We start from the raw sequence: 22,119 nt of genomic DNA, 5'->3' as shown, positions 1-22,119 counted from the left end.
TTGAGCTTATTTACATCGATTACGTCTTCATGGTGGAAATGTTCAGTGTGCCATGTCAGTAACTTGAAATTGCCCATGGTGGGATTATTTATATCCCAGAAAAATGGCAAATGCTGCAAATCAGGGCTTCCTTTTCACTCCTCAGAGCCAGTTTTTAAGCATTTACTAGCACATAACTGTCTTTTATGCTTCTATCCCCTCTCCTTACCCATCACAAAACTTGTCATTTTGTTGAATTATGGCTATCGCCTATCAGACTATAGACTCAGTAAGATGAGGGACGGTGTCTCACTATTTCCATCATCTTAAAGAGGCATTAATAAAAATTCGTCACAGTTATTGTGTCTGGTTTATATAAACTATTGAAATTATCACTCCTGGAAAGTTAAAGGAGTGTGGTTGCTAACTATGCAATCTTCAACAGCTATTTCAGCAGGCATTCAGTGAATATTTGCTGAATAAATTAATTATGAATGAATAATTGAATGAATTGTTAGAAAGGATGGTATTCCTGCTTTGATGCCACCATTTCCCTCAGCTTCAAGATGCTAGGTCATCTTCTGAGGAAGCTGGATGGGTAATTCACAGGAGAATAGCAAAGTCCCAGAACAGCATCCATGGTGACCAGAAAAGAACTAAAGCAGGAAATTAAAATAGACTTGCAGAGAAAAAAATTCAGGAGCCTGCGTGGTGGCGCAGGCAGTTAAGCTCACACATTCTGCTTCAACCACCCACGGTTCGCCTGTTCGGATCCTGAGTGTGGACCTACACACCACTTGTCAAGCCATGCTGTGGCAGGCGTCCCATATATAAAGTAGAGGCAGACGGGCATGGATATTAGCTCAGGGCCGGTCTTCCCCAGCAAAAAAAGAGGAGGATTGGTGGCGGATGTTAACTCAGGGCTAATCTTCCTCAAAAAAAAAAGAGACAAAAATTCAAGTTTCTCCAAAAGAAGATTAGGAAGTGATAGACAATGCCAAATTTTTCACTTTTATTCATTACATAATTTAAAGAAGCAATATAAAGTCATTTGCTAGTGCAAATAACTACTGGATAAACTGATGCATTTACATTAAGTTCAATCAGGAAAAAAAAATTTACCTGGAAGACTGGAGTAGCTGAGCATGGCAGTCTGCGTCTTGACTTCCCCAGCCACGTTTCTGGCCACACACTGACATTCATCTTGGTCGGACTCTTGAGTGCTCCTGATCATGAGTGTCCCATCAGCAAACAAATTAAGTCGAGCATCATCTCGCAAATCCAACGAATGGCTGGAAGTATGTTTTCCATCCATATTAGTTAACCCAAATCATTTTTAAAATCTTAACAAGACTGAAAGTATAGGATTTTATAAATATTTTTCATGTATATTGACTTAATTTTTATCCAAGTTTGTTTGAATTTAAATCCAAGTTGTCTTTTCCCATTTCTGAGGTTGTACCCTGAACACAGATTTCCAGTCAAGACATGATGGAAGGAAAAGAGGTTTAAATGCCCTGCCTTCCAGGGCAGCGTGAATTTAGACACTAAAGCAGTCTCTGCTATAGGAAGGATACTGCAGCACATTTTTACATCCCTGAATTCCTATTTAAGAAACAAAAGGAACCATCAGATAGCCATATGTAATCTTTTCACCTCTTTTCTGTGAGTTGTTCAGTACACTTTCATATTTTGTTAAAGTATAAAAGAAGTATTCATATTCAAACCAATACAGCTCAAAGCCAAGTACAATTATATGACTTAGCACTAAATGTGCACGCCCCACCTACCCAGATAACATCCAGTTGTTGGATATTAGGCTCTCTTAATGATCTGTACCATTTTGGAGATACTAGGAAAATGCCATTTATCAATTTAAATAGAAAACCCAATGAGTGCAAGTAGTGATGACTTTAATCCAGAAGGTTCAGACATGTACCATCGCATTACATCGATAATCACAATAAAAAGAGTGCATATGTGGGTTATTTTTAGCAGTAAATGCAAAGCTGCTAACACGTAAACATAAGTTGGAAATTTTTACAGAATTTTTTTTCTGGTCAGGGTTTTTTTCCCCATTTAAAAATATTTAATGATCATGTGTGAAGAGGTGTATAGATGTTCACAAGAGTATGCTTAGGGCTAATGAGTGTATTAGGCACTAAAAAGGAAATCTAACTCCCTATCATTCATCACTCAATAAACATTTACTTAACACCTACTAAATATCCTCCACCAATAACATCCTTAATAGAGGAAAACGTCCATTGAGAGAATCTCATTTCTCTCCTTTTAATTTGTTTGTTTTATAACAAAGTCAATGGATTCCAGGTAAACATTTGTCTACTAATTTCAAAATTGCCAACAATGAAGAATAATAATGTAGCCTATTCTCATATATGTAAAAACTAAAGCATGTTAAAGAAATAGAGAATCACCATCCTTATTTAGCAATTTTTTTATCATAAAAGATAAAGAAGCAGACAATGGTCATGTTTCACATTTAGTTTTTTAGAGTGGAGCAGAAGAGAAGACAGGACAGACAGAGGAATACCTTCTTATTCACTCATTGAAAAAGCTAATTTGAAGAAAAACTACCAATTAGTCAAATGAGAACTTCAAGCTGTCGTTTTTGAAGAGATTCACTTCACGAAAAACAACATTGCTTTTGAATGGACAGCAATGCAAGACACAAGACGAACTAGGTGCTGGATATTCCTGTAAGTATAACTGCCAGAGCTGCTCAGTGTAAGTTACATGGAATGAACATCAGAAAATATGTTTTCTTTTCTTTTTTAAAGATTTTATTTTTTTCCTTTTTCTCCCCAAAGCCCCCTGGTACATAGTTATATAATCTTCCTTATGGGTCCTTCTAGTTGTGGCACGTGGGACGCTGCCTCAGCGTGGTTTGATGAGCAGTGCCATGTCCACGCCCAGGATTCAAACCAACTAAACAATGGGCCACCTGCAGCAGAGCGTGCAAACTTAACCACTCGGCCACGGGGTCAGCCCCAGAAAATATGTTTTTTAAAGTGCCCAAATTCACGTCTCGTTTAATATTAAGCAATTTATTTTAAACATAGTTCTAAAATCATCTAACATTGAACTCAACTAAGATTATTTGAAAAGGAACATTCCAGCAAATATGGTATCACATCTTTTCTGAAGATAATTTAGTTTCCTTAAAATTTGTTCTAAGTGGGGGCTGGCCCAGTGGTGCAGCAGTTAAGTTCGCACGTTCCACTTCTCAGTGGCCTGGGGTTCACCAGGTCAGATCCCAGGTGCAGACATGTCATTGCTTGGCAAAAGCCATGCTGTGGTAGGCGTCCCGCATATAAACTGTAGGAAGATGGGCATGGACGTTAGCTCAGGGCCAGTCTTCCTCAACAAAAAGAGGAGGATTGGCAGTAGTTAGCTCAGGGCTAATCTTCCTCAAAAAAAAATTGTTCTAGGAGATTCCATGTTGATGAAATTTAGGGAGAGTAGCATGCTCAGAGAGCATGGAAGGTCTGTGCCCCTTCCCACATAATTTCCCTCTGTAGCTCTCCCATCTGGCTGTTCCTGAGTTATATCCTTTTATAATGAATGGGTTATCTACCCCTTGTCAGATACTTGGAACACTGATAGACAGACACAGCCCCTTCCTTCCTGGACGAAGTCTTGTAAGAAGACAGGCTAGTAGCAACACAGCATTTGTCCCAGCCTCCATGTGGCAGAGAATTCAGACAAAAAGAAGAAGGAGGAGAAGGAGAAGGAAGATACATGTATATGCATTACACACAGCGAATTAGACTAAATGTGGCAAAAAAAAACCCCCAAAACACTTGTTCTAAAACCTTGAACCCCAAAATATCAAAAGTTACCAGATGTCAGATAGTTTAGCTGGATACAAAATCACAGAAAACCAAATTTGTTTCCTTAATATCACAAATATAGTTCATTACCTTCTAGCTGATATAACATTGTCATTTTAATTGTTATACATTTGAAAGCAATTGGAAAATTAGCTAGAAATGAAGATTTTTATCTCTGACTTTCAATGTTGAAATCATAATGTACCAGGTATAGATTTCTTTTTCAAACCTGTTTGGGAATCAATACAATTCTTAATCTGAAATCTCATAATATTTTTTCATTTCTAGAAAATTCCTAGTTGTTATCTCTCCAAACTTTTTATCACCTCCAGCTTTTAATTTCTAACCTCTCGTACTGGATATGTCCTGGACCTTTGCATTATAGACTCCATGTATCTTAACCAGTCTGAAGTCTACTTCACTCCAACAAATCTACCTTCTAATTCTCTAATCCTACTTTTGCTTGTGTCTAATCAGTGCTTAACCAATTCCTCTAAGGACCCTAAGTCAGGATAGAGGTTATTTCCAGAGGAGGAGAAAAGGGACAGCTAGGTAGCTCCTAATGAATTGACAGCATTTTTTTCTTGGCCTGGTTTATGGAAATGTATGTTTATTTCAAATTATTTGCTATACTATACTTTGTTTCACACACTTTCAGTGTATATGTTATCTTTCCATAAAAAAAACTCAACCACAAATAATCAGCAAGTTAAGACTTGTTAATGTTAAACATTTGGTGGCATAAATTCTTCCCTTTCATCTTTAATTTTTCCATAAGAAATGGTTAATATTTTAACAGACATTTCCACCTATACTTCATCTTTCCCTCATTTTATTGTTTCTTTTTCAATTTCTTTGTTTTCTTTTAAGTACATCTTAGCTTCTTTAGTCACTATATTTAAAACCTCTATGTCATAAGTTCCATCAGGCAATATGACTTTTCACTTGTCCCTTTCTAAATACTTGTCAGTATCTTTATAACCTTGAACACATAATGACTGCATTTAAACTTTCAGAAGGCAGAGTAAGCAGTTTTAAGACATTATAAGCAGCGATTTCTGTTTCTCAAGTACCCTTGAACATTCTCCAGATGCAAATAAATTGGAGTATTCTATCAATTGAAGTCTTTCTCCTGGGCTAGATTCCAAATTTAATAGTATTCATAATTGCCTTCTTTCCAAGCTATTTTTAACCTACACTTATAAGTTTTCTGCAAGAATCAAAAATGTATTTTACAAGCATGTCTGAGTTTCTGACTACCACTAGAAATCTAAATTATATACAAAAAGCACATCAACTATTTATTATATCTCTTAGAATATTTTATAAATAAAAGGGTAAAAATTCAGAGTTGATTATACACATAACAGGAGAAAATCAATGAAATTTTACACAAGCATGGAAGAGAAATGCAAACCATGCTAGTTAACAATCATGTAATTAATGATAGTATAATTGTCCAAGTACTATCATTGAATTATATCAAGTATATAATTCATTTTATATATCTATTTTATGTTACTGTCCCATTCCTTTTTCAGCTCTTTTATTTTAACTTTTTAAAGGTTTGTAATTATTATTTAATTTTACATTCACAGGCTTTTAGACTCATAGATTCTGTATTTTATCAAATAGTACAATGAGAATAAAATAAATGACTGGTATTTTAAATAATGTTGCATATTCTTTATTGCCAATTCACTTACATAATCATATACTGATTTACTATCTGAAAGTTGCAACATCAAATATGAAATATCAGTTTGAACCTAAAATAATGAAGATGGAGTTATATCAAATTATATTCAGATTTTAAAACATACTAGTTTGTTATTAATCCAAAAATTTCCTTCTAAAAATAATATAAAATTCTTTTAGTTACTTGCACAATCATTGATGTCCCGAAATATACAATTTTTAAGTCCTCTAGATTCCTTGGGTATGTCAAAAAGTAAGAGTTAAAGAAATTTTTATCTCCAAGAAATTTTCATAATTTAAAAAATTCCATCTCTAGATAAATGAGCTGAAGTAAGAGAAAAGGATTACTGAAATCGGAAAGAGAATAGCAACACATGCCCATGCTCAGTATTTACTTGTTATGTATCCAAATAATCTGAGGTTTGGGGTTTCCTTCAGCCCAGCAAGTGAAGTAGACAGTATTCCCTGACGTTACCTCTATGTCTTGGGGCTCAAAAGTAATTCGAGGACTCTCTGGAACAAAAGAATTATTAGTATATTTTTTAAAGATACAAAATTATAGCATTCTAAGATACTGCTGAGAAAGAGTTATAGATAATTTCAATTTCTTTCTATGTTAAAGTTTTACACATCGAAATGCATTTAGCCAGTGATACATGTACCAGTTTAGACATTAGACTTATATTTGAAAGAATCACTGCCGAAAAGAATCTCCAATGAATTAAATTAAGTAAATGTCCCGGTGCTTTTATTTCTAATAGTTCAATACAACCATATTTATGGAAGGAGTTTGATTTTATGGGTCGATATTTCAAACCAAGTTTGTATTGAGTTTGCAATTTTGCAGGCACTCTCCCTAGACAAATAGTCATCTAACTACCCACTTCACACAATTTATAAGAATTCATATGTCTAGACCTCAAATCTGGTTGAGCAAAATTACTTATCACTATGAATGAATGATCTCATTCTCAAATAATAATAGAGAGGTAAAACATGGAAACATTTAAATTATTTTAACAAGGAAGTGGAGTGATTGATTTTTAATACATCAGACAATATTATTGAATTTAAATTATAGAGAAGAACACACAAAACGGAATTTCACTTTTCTATAGCAAATTTCACATAATTCTCTGTAAACCTTTCTAAATGACAAAACTCTTCCTCTTGTATTTGCATCATTTGAGATTTCCAATCATTAACAAGTTACCATAACTAACATGTCTGGAGAACATTACATAGATCTTTAGTAATCTTATCCACTTCTTTAAAATTCCTTATAATCAACATCTTGGCTTTCCCCTATTTAGAAAAATAGTTTTGTTCATTTATGTATTTTTTTTAAAAAATGACTCAACATTTACAGTGTGTCAGGCATGATGCTAAGACTAGTAATGAAGCAGTGATCAAAACAAAGTCTCTGTACTTATGGGATTATAGTTTCATTGAAGCAAATGAAATTAAACAAACACAACAATGGATAATTACAAATTGTGATAAATGCAAAGATGAAAAGTTAATGATGTTCAGTGTGTGTGTGGTAGTGAGGAGGTGGGTAGGGAGGGAGATTAATAAAGTTTTTCCAAATAAATATTTAAGAAGAGGGCTATTAAAAGAAGAGATGCAAGAAGAATGTTGGAGGCAGAGAAAACAGCATGTTGACAATCCTTGAGTCAGAAAAAGCTTAAGAACTTCTAGGAACTGAAAGAACATGGGGATGGCTAAACACCATGAGTAAAGGGAAGAGTAGAATGAACTGGGGTTGGAATGGGTAGCCCAAGGCTGCAACATATAGGAAGTGTTGACCATGTGAAGGAAACGAAATATGTTATGATACACTTGCATTTTATTTTAAGGCAAGGAAAGCTATAAAAGGGTTAGAGCAGAAGAATGATGTAATCAGATAGGTGTCTTTGAAAGAGCTCCCAAATATAATAGATTGGAGAGAGAGAAAAATGAAAGCTGGGACATCAATTAGGATGTAATATATTCCAGGCAAAACTCGATTGTGCCTAAAGTAGAAGTTGGTAGTAAATGTGGAAGAAACTGACAAATTTGAGACTTACTTGGAAATAGAGACCAACAAGTCATTTTTCTTCTCAATCTGGATGGAATTGAATTATATTAATATAATTTTTCAAATTACCTCTTTAAAGAAATTCAAATGGTGGCTTGTCCGTGAATGGGGCATTAGAAAGCAAATTTCTGCTAAACTATCATCTGAGTAAGTTTCCAAGGAGCCCAATTATCATACATGCACATACACATGTGCATGCATACAGACACACACACATATATGTACATATGTCTTTATATTCATATATTCATATTTAAGGTTATATATAGGAATAGATAAATTAGATAAATAAGTAGATAAATATTCTCTTATTTATATTAAAAGCTTTAAGAGAATTGAATAATATCCTAAGAGGACATACTCACTATAAGGATATCTGATAGCTTTGTCAGAATATGAATATATGCTTGTTAAATCAAAAGTTTGTATTATTTTAAAATATGTAAAGATATATTAAAATAGGTTTTCATTACTTGAGTGATATTTGTGGCCTTATTTTATGTGAGAAAAAAACATTTAGTAGATTCGTTGAGTGTTTTTCCTAGTGGTGAATATTAGCAATTATTTCATCTAAAGTTGAGAAATCTAAATCATTGATTATTAACACTAAGTGATACTGAGGTATAAGCGGAGACTTTAATGCTAGTCACAGTGTCCTGTGACCTTGTTGAAAAATAATTTTCCTCAGTATTTCTCCTTTGAAATTATGGAAATTGGATTAAATGATCTTCAAAGACTCTCCCAGCTTTAACAATTTATGATGATAATAACTTCCTTAAGTAAAAATGCAGATAATGAAAGGGAAATTGACTATACTTTTAACCAAATACCTTAAAAACATTTTCTGATAATATATTCTTCCAAACTCAACATCACACAATAAGCCTTTATAAAAAGAGGACAAACAGACTTTTCGCTTTTGTACGCACACAGAAAATTACATACCACAGTTGAATTCCTCTACTGTTACTGAAGCTACTGAGCATCCCTGGAGCCTTCTGGGATACTCACATGTAGCAGCAGCCTACGTATGGCCATTCCGAGCATAACTTTGCAAGAGTTCCCCCGGCTTTTTCACACTAAATCACAGTCACAAACTAGAGCGTTGGAATCCAGACGTCTAAGCATGCAGGCAAGAATGCCAACTGTTAACAGTGACTATTAATTTCTACTTTGAATCTTTTGAGTTAAAATACTTAATTTCATCTAATCTACCTCCTCTGTCACATTTTCAACTCCAAGATTTCTAATTACCAACAAACACATGAAAACAAATGCTTACCTGGTTGCATATTTTGAACAGAGTAGATAAATTTCTATATTGACAATATCTTTGGAAAGCACTCTGAGAGTCAAAAAGTGGTTTCCACTTAACAGGCACCACAGTATTTGATTATAAATAAATAATTGTAAGATAAAACAAATTGTTAGAACTAACAATTAAAACTATACATACTGAAGGGGGGATTAGGCTCACATGTGTGCTGACAGACTACGGACTATAATTAGTTTTTGGGTGGGGAACATGTAATCTTTTATTTTATTACGAAGTACATCTGAAAGTTATATAATGTTATAATCCAATGTTACTGCAATTAAAAAAAAAACAAAAACAAAACTATACATGCTGAAGGTTACAGTTCTTTTAAATGTTAAAAATAGAGAATTTATATTTAGTGGTGGTGGTTTTCTTTAACTTTTTCATAGCGATTATTTAAGAGAAGGAGTAGAGGCTTTCTTGCTCAAAGGAGACCTATAAATGCTCTGTGTATGATCCATGCCGCTGCCCCAGATGACTTGCTCTTTCTCTTGTAAATCTCCTTGACATCAATATGGACAGGCATGCATTCCCTGTGCTCTCAATACTAAAAGGGCTGGCAATGCCGTTACAAAGCTCTTCATCTTCAACTGTCTCTTGCAGACTGTGACCGGAAGGCCCTTTACATGTCCTTGTGGTATTTCCTAATCTAGGAGCAGATTATTCACTTTCGCTAAATTTTACTATATTTTCCTAATCTTTCCCAGTATTTTTTTCTCATGAAATAAAACTGATAGATAGACAAAGAGAATTATGGTATATATCTCCAATCTCATCGAAAGATACATAGCAAAAAGGCACAGGAGTAATAAATTATCTCTTTCATCCATCCCAAGGGTTAAAAAGGGGGCACTAACTCTATGGAATTCACAAGTCTGTCTACAGTGGTAATCAGGTCACACTCTATCCAGAGATAAAACTCTATCCAGTGATAAAACGACAATATGAGCATATTTATAATAGTGATAAAGGTTAAGTTGTTTAAATTTTATTGTAATAAGTAATGCATTATGTGACTTAAGCAGAATAAAAAATGCTATAATTTTTAATAATTTGTATAGCAAGTCCTTAAAAAACATTTGAGAAAACAATAAACAAAGGAACCACTTTGCATGTAAATTAAGACATCACCCAGTTGTTTTAATTTAGGAGTTTTTATTAATATCATGTTATTGGAACAATAAAAGTTTTTTCTAAAAGTAAAAAAAAACAACCATGCTCTTCTCCAGATTTAGAATTTAGAGTACTTCCAGAGAACTATATATTTTTAAATAAATTTAAGAAGATTTATTGTCTGATGATTTAGTGAAGTATATCGCAGATGCTTATAGTTCATAATACTAAGTTATATTGTATTTAAATTGTACTACACTAAAAATGACACCTATATTTGGCAGCATTAAATGGTTAAATTAAAGAAAAAATCTCACACATTAAAAAGTTATTTAATGGTATAGATTTTCTTTACTTAATCCTTCCATCAAGACTTCAAACTAAGCTGAAAAAATAAAACCAGGGCTGGAACAGACAATACTTTCAGCCGTGTCTAGAGTGATGTACAAGACACAAAAGTTTGCTAGCACTTGTTCAGGAAGATACTGATGAATTCAGTGTCCTTGGCTGTTTCTTGTCACCGACTGATTTACTGTATCAGCTACTTGGTTAAAAATCTACTCAATATTAATGAGTCCAAAGTTCACTCATCTGATTTAAATTTTGAGTTTAATGTCTGGTAATTTTATCAAAAGCAGTCTGTAGTTGTTAAATATTAACAAGTAAATTCTCTCTTCAGTATCACCATGAGATTTCTCTGAGTTGAACACAAGCACATACTTGTGATGTCAGTACAAATCAATAGGGAACATCACAGACACTGGGCCCTAACAGTTGGGAATGTTCCATTTCCCTGATGTCATCATCGCTTCTTATCAGCCCTCCATTAATCAGTGAGCCACATCGTCCCTTATGTATAATCATGGTTGTGTGTTTTAGTAACAACTGAGCACAAGATTTAAATTCTTCTTTTCATTACTGTCAACTTCAATTAAGATTTTCATCCATAGCAAGGATACAAAACATGAAAAAAACAACTAAAGGATATATTTTTCACTTAGTGCTTGAAAAACTCCTTTGTGTTTGGAAAAGAACCCATAGTACGAGAACTAGATTTTTATAAAAAAAAAATCTGTTTGGGAACCCTTTATAAATAGAGCATTTCCAAATTTATGCTGGGAAAGTATTGTTTGAAACATTGCCTATAATTTAGAGCCATGAATTTTGAAAAATAAAAAGCTATGGAGTAAAACAATAAGAAAAGTGGGTTATCTTAATCTTTGTTAGACCACACTAAATATTAATAGCACACTGTGCTTAAAATAATTCCCATTTTACTGTTTTCCGTTTTGAAAATGCTCTTATATCAAATATCACACCAGGTGTGTTAAATAAAAGACAACTGCCTTTTGATAGTATTCAGTCAAGAATCACAAGCTCAAAATAATTATTCACTGAGGCCTATTCACTGCTCGGTGGGTAATTTCAAAGGAAAAAAAGAGCCAGGTAAATTAATCTTTTCTGTTTGAAAACAGAGTAATATATCACCTGTACTTACATAATCCCTTTCATTTAAAGATCCAAAAGCACTTTTTAGAAGACATTTTATTCATTTTCCCAGTATACTGTGAGGAATATGGCTGTCATGAGTTAGAAATGACAGTGGAGAAACCCACATCAGGTGTCACACACAGACCCCAGCAATGACACGGCAAATGTGACCCACACAGATTCCTCTGACTCCAGGTGCTACCAGCGAATTGACACTCCCCCAGTTGTTGAAAGAATTCATTGTGGAAGATGGAATTTATTTGATAGTAGATGTAGCTTATTTATTAGCCCTCAGTCACTTCCCCATATACTGATTTTCTTATCTAAAAGACAGTCTGCATGGGCACAAGTTTGAGGATTTGGAATAACCAGGTGCCAGTGTCCACCATCTCAGACTGATCAAGATCTCATGAACCCTGGGCCAGGTTGCTCAAATCATCTGTGTATAAGTTTACCGTTACCATAAACGGTCAGCTACCGTCTACAAAAATAGATACTTCATCAACATGACATACTAACAAAATTATCTTAAAAGTGGCTTAAAACATTTGAAGTACATATAGCACATGCATATAAGATCCATACTTGTACATCACTGTAAGTAGGGCCTCCCTCAGCTTCTTTACTAGTATTTATTTCTGTGTGTTTCATAAATAGAGTGAATGCTGTTTCATTAAATGTAAGAGGTAAGAACAAAAAAGCTATTATTGATACTTAACAAGAAAACATAATAGAAAATAATAGAAAAAACTAAGAGCTTTAGCATGTCAAGACTTTTTGAGAATCTTAAAAGCCAAGAATGATACTCAAATAGAAATCTATATACAGAAGAAACACTTAATGGGAGTTATAATTGCAAATATACGAAAACAGGGACTCTAATCATAAATGATGTAACAAATCCAAGAAGAGAAAGAAGGCAAATAAAAAATAAAACATAATATTCCTCCCACTACCAGAATAAAGCTTGCTATAAGCTTGTTACAAAATGTCTTGGCAGTTTTCATTTCCCAGATATGATTAAAAAACAAGAATGTTAAAACAACGAGATACCACTACACACCTATGGGAATGGCCAAAATCCAGAACACTGACAACACCAATTGCTGGTGAGGATGTGGAGCTTTAGGAACTCTCATTCATTACTGGCGGGAATGCAAAATTGGTACAGCCACTATAGAAGACGGTTTGGCAGTTTCTTACAAAACTAAACATACTCTTGTCATACCATCCAGCAATCATGCTCCTCAGTATTTGTCCAAAGGAGGTGAAACTTATGTCCACTCAAAAACCTGCACATGTTGGTAGCAGCTTTATTCCCAATTGCCAAAATTTGGAAGCAACCAATATGTCCCTCAGTAGGTGAAGGGATAAACTGTGGTACATCCAGACAATAGAATATTATTCAGCACTAAAACGTAATGAGCTATCCAGCCATGAAGAGACATGGAAGAAACTTAAATGCATATTACCAAGTGAAAGAAGTTAATCTGAAAAGGCTGCATACTAAATGATTCCAACTATATGACATCCTGAAGAAGGCAAAACTTTGGAGACAGTAGAAAGGTCAGTGCCGGAAGCTAGGGGGAAGAAGGGATGAATAGGTGGAGTACAGAGGACTTTTAGGGCAGTGAAAATACCCTGTATGATATTATAATGATGGATATATGTCATTATGCTTTTGTCCAACCCACACAATGTATGCCACCAAGAGTGAATCCTAATGTAAACTATGGACTCTGGGTGATTATGATGTGTCAACGTAGGTTCATCAATTATAACAAATGTACCTCTCTGGTGGGGGATGTTGATTCTGGGAGAGGCTATGCATGTGTAGGGGCAGGGAGTATGTGGGAAATCTTGGTACTTTCTGCTGTTTTGCTGTCAACCTACAACAAATTTAAAAAGTAGAGTCTATTAAAAAAAACAAAACAAACAAGAATGAATGTGCGTATTATTCCAAATGGCTGTGATGCGACCAGTTCTGACAACAAGTAAGAAAACTTTGGCAGAAAAAGAGAACCGTCAAGCAAAACCTTGCGGGTCTGAGCACAGTCAAAGAGCACAGCCGAGGAGAAAAGACTGTGAGGCAGTGCCTTGGGTCTGCTGTGAGAACTGCCAAGAAAGTGGGGAATATGAACTTGCAAAACTGGACTAGGACTGGATGAATTGCCCTCTTGATTATTCACGATCCTTTAAGCACAAAGATTCCAAGCATCATTTCCAGGCACCAATTAAACACAAATTTATTTCCCCCAGTGTTCTGATTTTTACTTAATCTTAAAATTCCCATGCTCACAGACGTGATCTGGGCACACAACATCAGAAAACAGCAACAAAGTGGCCTTCAAGGCAGGTGAGAGATACACCTTTGTGATTTTTCCACTATGTGCTCTCCAACCAGCACCGAGAAGCAGGACATTTGACCTTAACCTGATAACTGGAATTTATATTTGTGTACTGAGGGAAAAAAGAACCAAAAAGAAAATCATCAACAATGCAGTAGTATACACACAGATCAGGGTGAAGAGGCAGATCAAAGACAGATTCACAGGTGCAGAAAATTGAGGCAAACGGAGCCTATGAGAGGACCGGTACTGGGAATTCCCTTTTGTTATGTTTAATCTAAGAAGAAGTGAACTGTACTAGTAACTGGGGTGACGAGGGAAGACTTCTGAAGCCTGGCCAGAGGAGTTAGACTTTCTTTGGAACTTCTCAAGTCTCTTTTTTAATAAAAAGTTAAAGGAAAAGGAAGACTTTAGATTTGACCAGCAAGGAAATAACTGAGAACCGAGGAAAACTTCTATCTTCAATATTCCTTTTGAATGTCACTTCTAAGAGAATACATGAAAGCTCAGTAGACTATCTGTGTCCTCAATCACTCTGCAGTTAACAAAACCGTTTCCGCCCTAACACACTAGAACTGACTGATCTTTCATGGCAAAAGGAGACGAAGGCAAAACATTGTCTGGGATTTATTTATTTTGGAGAAAATCGTACGGAAATCATTTCTGTGTTTATGCACTTGCTTTCACTTACAGTCTCTTTAATGAATCCAGATGAGAAAAGCTCCCAGCTGGGATTTTAGATAATTTGTTATTATGCAAAAATCCAAAAAATAAAAGATAACTTTTAATCACAATGCAGTAATGATGAGTTTAGAGGACAGACTTTTTTTTTTTTACCTAATTGTAAATCTAGATACATTTAAACAAGTATTTCAGTGAGAAAGGGTGAATACAAAGCAGAGTGTCATTTATGCAAGCATTTGTTTTAAAGATTTACATATATGTATCTGCCACTGTATTGGTATCTTTTCGTAGGTGGTCTTTTGAATTTTTTCGTTTTGTTTAGTTAGAGATTACGAATGCTAAAGAGAAATCACAAAAATAAGATTTAAACATATAAGAAACCAAAGAGGACAATGTATTCATCGTAAAGAATGGCACAATCAAAGTAGACTGCAGGGGCCAGTCTGGTGGCATAGTGGTTAAGTTCTTGTGCTCCACTTTGGCGGCCCGGGGTTCACTGGTTCAGATCCTGCACCCAGACCTACACATCGCTCATCAGGTCATGCTGTGGTGGCATCCCACACAGAAGAACTAGAATGACTTACAACTAGGATATACAACTAGGTACTGAGGTACTGGGGCTTTGGGGGGAAAAAAAAGAAGGAAGATTGGCAACAAATGTTAGCTCAGGGCCAATGTTCCTCACCAAAAAGTATACCTTAAAAAAAAAAAAAAAGCAGACTGCAGAAGCCTGCAAATGAATCATGATAGACTGGATACTGTGGGTGGCAACCCTTTGTCCATCTTTCAGCTTACTGGCCATTGCAGTTTTGCAAAACTAGTCTCACTTGGTGCTGCTGTGGTCGCTGGCTCAGCTAGCTGCTGGCCTGCTCCCTTCAGACTTACACCCATGTCCTGCCCAGGACAAGATGGTAGAGAAGTGCCTTTCCCAGGCTCTGTTGCCCACAGCTTCCTCTTCCTCTTTGGAATCTGCCACAAGAGGCGATGGAGGGAGGCTCTGGAGGACAGCAAGAGGCAGAGGAGACCCAGGCTGCAGTGTTTCTCCCCTTCCTTCCCCTTTCCAGTCCTACACTGGTTTGGGCTCCCGCAGCGCTGCCCTGGCCACACCTCCTCCTCCCGCTGCGACTGGAGACATTACTACCAGAGAAATCATCAGCTGGGGACAGTTAGGTTGCCAGCACCACTGAACGCACATTCCACAAAGAGCACGTCTATGAAGAGAGGAGCAAACAACAGTCTATGCAAAACAGAGGAAAGGTCTGTGCCATTTATGTCCTGAGACATGAGGAAATGAGCGTAAATAATCAAATTATGTCTAGAAAATGTTAACAATTAGCTACATCCAGCCTCTCTCTGAGTCTTATTTCATGACTAGCATCCCTGTCTCAAAATTAAATAAGATCATCTGACCATGTTTTCTTATTAATGCTATGTTTTTGGCTTTATTTTACCTGTTTTATCTCTTAGGGGTTAAAGTAAAGGCTCCTGTGAACAGGAGGCAAGATCTTTTCCTGGTTTTGCAAACTTGATGCGCATTTGTGTAGATACAAATTTTTCCTTGATCCTTTCTATTTTGAATCCTTGTACTCATCTTTCCCTGCTCCACCCAATTCATCAAACTCAGGAGGAAAGACTAGAGAAGAAATAGTGAAAATTTAGGTTAAGATGGGTGAGCAGATGGAAGTCACAGGGTAATTCTCATTCCCCACTGTAAGCCCTCCTCCATTTCCGTGTCTCAGGGAAGATTAGAATGGAATTTCATGATAGAGAAATAGCTTGTAGTACGTTGCAGCTGGACCTTGGGAAAAGTCATATCATTTGGACAGTTCATGCTTACTTTATTTTTGCTAGGCTACAAGCTTATTTCATTATTTTACAACTAGTGTAGTTCATTGTGATAACAACAGTAAACAGGCTACTGTTCATTCTCTTAACATATTTAAAAGGCTGGAAATTACACCCATAATCAGAGATTGAAAGATGTTACCTATTTTCCAAGTCATGTAGACCAGAATTAATTGTTTAACAGGCGAAACAAATCAAGAAAAAAGGACATCTCCATCATCCCAGATTTTGAAGCAGTGCATGTAAATACTTAAAAATCTTCACCAAGAATTTTTCTTAATTTTGTACAAATGGTGACAAAATGTACAAACTGATGTTATTTCAACATTAGTTTATGTCATACATATTATTATGGTTCCCAAATCAGATATCACTGCTACTATTATTGCTATAACTGTTTGTTTCTAAGCAAATTAATCTCTCTAAGTCTCAGTTCCTTTATCTATAAAATGGGGACTTACTATAATAGTAATTATTACTATTTATCTCCTAGACCACTATCTCAGTGACAGCGTTAACAGAGTAGTACTGTGTCGCAGTACTGTCAAGCAGGGGGGCAAACTGTTTGCCTGGACTTTCTTTTTTCTCGTTCTTCTTTTCAACTTCTGTGAAGTTAATCTTCAAACTGTCTCTACAATGTATTTGTTGATTTCTGCCTGTAGAAGTATCACTTTGATACTCCTAACAACAACCTAAAAAGCACTTCTTCCTGTTTTGGAAGGTTTGTATAATTGTTTGCTGCTGACGTCTTCTATCAAAGATTGTTGGTCAAAAAAATAATAGTTTAGCAGAATCCACTGCATGGAAATTAACCAAAGACGGATCTCTTTTCTGTGACAGAAATATAACTGTTATCAAAAAAGCCAAGCCATGAATGATTTTTTTCGACATAAATGTCCTGAGAAGGGAAGAAAAGTGAATATTCTACCTGAAATTCAAGATGGTGTTTCAAGATACATCCACTGGAAATCTAAGAGACTTCTGAGAAATAGAGAAAATGATATTCAGCTCCTACTCGAGAAAACATCTTAAACAAGCCTTGGCTTTAGTGAGGTGTGTGCCTGATAAAGAAGATGTTTTCCAGACTGGCTGGCTCCATGCAAGTCTACGTGTTGCTTCATAAAGCATCCAGTGTGATGTCGTTTGGAGCCTGTATTCTCCCCAAACCAGCAAAACCAAATGCGTTTCAGGCACCATGAGTGTTCTTTCTGGGTACAGAATACCAAAGTTTTCTTTTCCCTGTACTTCTTTCATTTTTTCAAGACAGAATCATTAAAGACTTCAGAAGAAGCACAGAAAATACTGTGGCTTGATGAGGTTGGTATGCACATAAAGATAAAAACAAGGAGCCAACTTTACCAAGAATGTCCATAGTCTCACCAATTTGCAAGTGGCATTGGAGAAAAATGATAGTTGTCAGGTTCTTCAATGCCAATCATGAATTATTACACAAAATGTCAGATTTCTGTACACTTTAACAGAGGCGTTATTGCAATTTTCTGCCTGTGCATCAAGCTCTAAACCAGCTTGAATATTTCAACCCATGTGGCTTCACCAAATGTGCATAAATTCCTTTGTTTGGAGATGTAATAACAAATAGTTTATGATGTTTAAAGATAAGACTTATCCATTGGAGAAGAATCTAATTTTGGTAAATGATGTTCAAATCAAGCCTCCTATTCATAGGAAATATGAAGATGCAGATCTTCCCTTGCCTGTCTTGGCATCATGTCTCCGCTGAAAAGAATGTTCCCATCCAAGTGAGAGGGCTTGTTGATATTTACGAATGTAACACAAGGGGGCTTTGATCAAATCCCATCAATAAGGAAGGAGTCTAGATATCCTGCTGCTGCTGCTGAGTGCACATTGCTCGAGGATGCGCTGGCACAGGCACAGTCATGCTAAATTTGTTTACACTGAGAAACACCTTAAGAGAATAATTTAATTTTAATATTTAAATATTATTGCAACTAACAAATTTCAAAGTTATAGGGAGAAGAATTCTGATTCAAAATAGTGAACTGGGCATACAAATTTGCCTCATTCTCTTTCAGGACTACACAGAAATAATAGCCCAGATGGTCAATACAAATAAATAAGCCCATAACAATCAAGAGGACAGAATGTGGAAGGCCACCAACAGAGAAGAGATTTCAGCAAATTCTGGAAACACATAAAATGCGTGGGAGAGGGTTGACAAATGAAATCAAGAAAGCTGCAGCCCAGAGAAAACTGAGGCAGGAACAGTCTGATGGTTCGAGTGCAAAAACACCAGAGAGAGCAGAGAGACAGGAGTGAGATGTGGGGCTGAAAACAGGGGTTTACTAAACATGTAGATGGAGAAACACAATTAATTGGTAGCTGCCGCCACTATAAGGACGCCTGCTGCTAAGAGGAAAAAATTATGTATATAATTCGTCTTCTTCATATATGTTCTTCTCTAAAGAAATTGATCAAATTGATACAAGAAAAGTAATGGGTTTTGTGTGGAGCTAGAACTCAAGAGAAAGCCTTTCTCATTCTAGTGTTTGGGAGGAGAAATCTGCCATTTTTCTACCCAAGTGTCTAAACTAAAATTCCCACCAAGGGGAAATTTTGCATAAAATGGACCCACCTACAGGAGAGCAGGGGAAACCTGACCACCTACTCAATATTTTCAAATATGAATAGACAATCAAGGGTCACAAAGCAGAGGAGTTTAATCAGGACCATGACAAAGAAAGACCAAGACAAAAAGAAAGGAAACTAACTCCAGAATAAGCAGGGAAATTCAAAGAAAAAAGAAAAAAATAACAGAACAGATTATGATTAACATATTCAGAGGTCTTTCAAGAAATATGTGCATATGTATTTACTCAAATAATAGGAAGAAAATCAAAAATTAAAACCTTTGTTGTTAGCCAATTCTCCACGCCATAAAGCCCATTCATGGATTCTAAGATAAGAACCCCCTTGAAGACAGAAAATTTATTTGTAGAAATAATAGAGGAAAATTTTCCTAACCTGAGGAAGGAAACAGACATCCAAGTTCAGGAAGTACAGAGAGCTCCAAACAAGATAAGCCCAAAGAGGCCTACACCAAGACATATTATAATCAAAATGTCCAAAAGTAAAAACAAAGAGAGAATCCTAAAAGCAGCAAGGGAAAGGCCACGAGTGACATATAAAGGGAAACCCATCACTGTTGGTGGGAATGCAAACCGGTGCAGCCACTATGGAAAACAGTATGGAGATTTCTCAAAAAGTTAAAAATAGAAATACCTTATGACCCAGCCATCCCACTACTGGGTATCTATCCTAAGAACCTGAAATCAGCAATTCCAAAAGTCCCATGCACCCCTATGTTCATTGCAGCATTATTTACAATAGCCAAGACATGGAAGCAACCTAAGTGCCCAGCAACTGATGATTGGATAAAGAAGATATCGTATATATATATAATGAAATACTACTCAACCATAAAAAAGGACAAAATCATCCCATTCACAACAACATGGATGGACTTTGAGGGTATTATGTTAAGTGAAATAACCCAGACAAAGATAGACAAAAGGGAAGCCCATCAGGGTAAAGGCGGACTTCTCAGTCGAGACCCTACAGGCAAGAAGAGAATGGCATGACATATTTAAAGTGCTAAAAGGAAAGAACCTACAGCCAAGAATACTCTATCCATCAAGGTTGTCATTCAGATTGGAAGGAGAGAGAAAGAGCTTCCCAGACAAGCAAAAATTAAAGGAGTTTATCACCAAGAAACCAGATCTGCAAGAAATGCTGAAGGGACTTACTTAAGTGGGAAAGCAACGACTACAAATAGAGATAAAAAAAAAATTATCAAAAACAACAACAAAAAAACAGGCAATAACATCACTTGTAAGGTAAAAGTATAGTAAAGGCAGCAGATCAACTACCTGTGAAGATAATATGAAGGCTAAAAGACAAATGTACTAAAATCACCTATTTCAGTGATAAGAGGGTAATGGATAGACACACACTAAACAAGAGACTATATATGATTTGAAAAACATACAATGTGGGAGGAGGGGAGTGAAAAAGTAAAGCTTTTAGAAAGAGGTCAAGCTAAAGTCTATCTACTCAATATAGACTGTTATATGCATAGTATATTAAATAGGATCCTCATGGTAATCACAAATCAGAAACCTATAACAAGCAAGAAAAAAAGTAAGACAAAGGAAATCAAACATATTACTAAAGATAGCCATCAAACCACAATGGAAAAGAGCAAGAGAAAAAGAAAGGAACAGAAAAGAACTACTAAAACACCCAGAAAAAAAAGTGACAAAATGGCAATAAATACATACTTATCACTAGCTACTTTAAATGTCAATGGACTAAATGCTCAATCAAATGCAATAGGGTGGCCAATTCGATAAAAAAAAACAAGACTCATGTATATGCTGCATACAAGGGACACACTTCACACCTACAGACACTCACAAACTGAAAGTGAAAGGATGGAAAAAGATATTCCATGCAAATGGCAAAGAAAAGAAAGCAGGGGTAGCAATAGTCATATCAGACAAAATAGACTTTAAAACAAAAACTGTAAAAAGAGACAAAGGCGGGCACCACATAATGATAAAGGGAACAATCCAACAAGAAAATATAACACTTGTAAATAGCTATGCACCCAACATAGGAGCACCTAGACATATAAAGCAATTATTAACAGACATAAAAGGAGAAATAGACAGTAACACGATAATAGTAGGGGACTTTAACACTCTGCTTACACCAATGGATAGATCATCCAAACAGAAGATCAATAAGGAAACACTGGCCTTAAAGGACACATTAGACCAGATGGACTTAGTAGATATATACAGAACATTCTATCCAAAAACCACAGAATACACATTCTTTTCAAATGCCCACGGAACATTCTCCAGGATTGATCACATATTAGGCCACAAAACAAGTCTCAATAAATTTAAGAAGATTGAAATAATACCATGCATCTTTTCTGACCACAAAGATATGAAACTGGAAATCAACTACAGGAAGAAAACCAGAAAAGCCACAAAAATGTGGAGATTAAACAAAATGCTACTAACAACGATTGGGTCAATGAAGAAATCAAAAAATTCCTGGAGACAAATGAAAGTGAAAATACGACATGCCAAAATCTGTGGGATACAGCAAAAGCAGTTCTACAAGAGAAGTTTATAGCAATTCAGGCCTACCTTAAGAAAGAAGAAAAATCTCGAATAGACAATCTAAAAGTGCACCTAAAGGTACTGGCAAAAGAACAACAAACAAAGCCCAAAATCAGCAGAAGGAAGGAAAAATAAAAATCAGAGCAGAAATAAATGAAGCAGAGACTAAAAAAAAATAGAAAAAATTAATGAAACCAAGAGCTGGTTCTTTGAAAAGATAAACAAAGTTGACAAACCCTCAGCTAGACCCACCAAGAAAAAAAGAGAGAAGGCTCAAATAGACAAAATCAGAAATGAAAGAGGAAAGATTACAATGGACACCTCAGAAATAGAAAAGATAATAAGAGAATACTATGAAACGCTATATGCCAACAAATTGGATAATCTAGCAGAAATGGATAAATTCTTAGAAACATACAACCTTCCAAAAGTGGACCAAGAAGAAGTGGAAAATTTGAATGGACTGATCACCAGTGAGAACACTGAAACAGCAATCAAAAACCTCCCAAAAAATAAAAGTCCAGCACCAGATGGC

The 22,119-nt window shown here is 35.7% G+C and overlaps 1 protein-coding gene across 1 annotated transcript in view; it reads right to left on the bottom strand.

Moving 5' to 3' along the window:
* PXDNL (peroxidasin like) overlaps positions 1-22,119 on the bottom strand; it is a 313,214-nt gene that overhangs the window by 49,488 nt on the left and 241,607 nt on the right. Inside the window, 5 exon segments of the mRNA XM_070480896.1 lie at positions 1,102-1,271; positions 5,927-6,044; positions 8,557-8,686; positions 8,689-8,731; positions 14,573-14,662. Coding sequence (XP_070336997.1) covers positions 1,102-1,271; positions 5,927-6,044; positions 8,557-8,686; positions 8,689-8,731; positions 14,573-14,662 — 551 coding nt within the window.

The sequence above is a fragment of the Equus asinus genome, chromosome 12 (assembly GCF_041296235.1).
Source record: "Equus asinus isolate D_3611 breed Donkey chromosome 12, EquAss-T2T_v2, whole genome shotgun sequence".
NCBI classification, from domain to species: Eukaryota; Metazoa; Chordata; class Mammalia; order Perissodactyla; family Equidae; genus Equus; species Equus asinus.
Note: the sequence above shows the minus strand (reverse complement) of the source record. Positions and strands in the feature narration are given on the sequence as shown.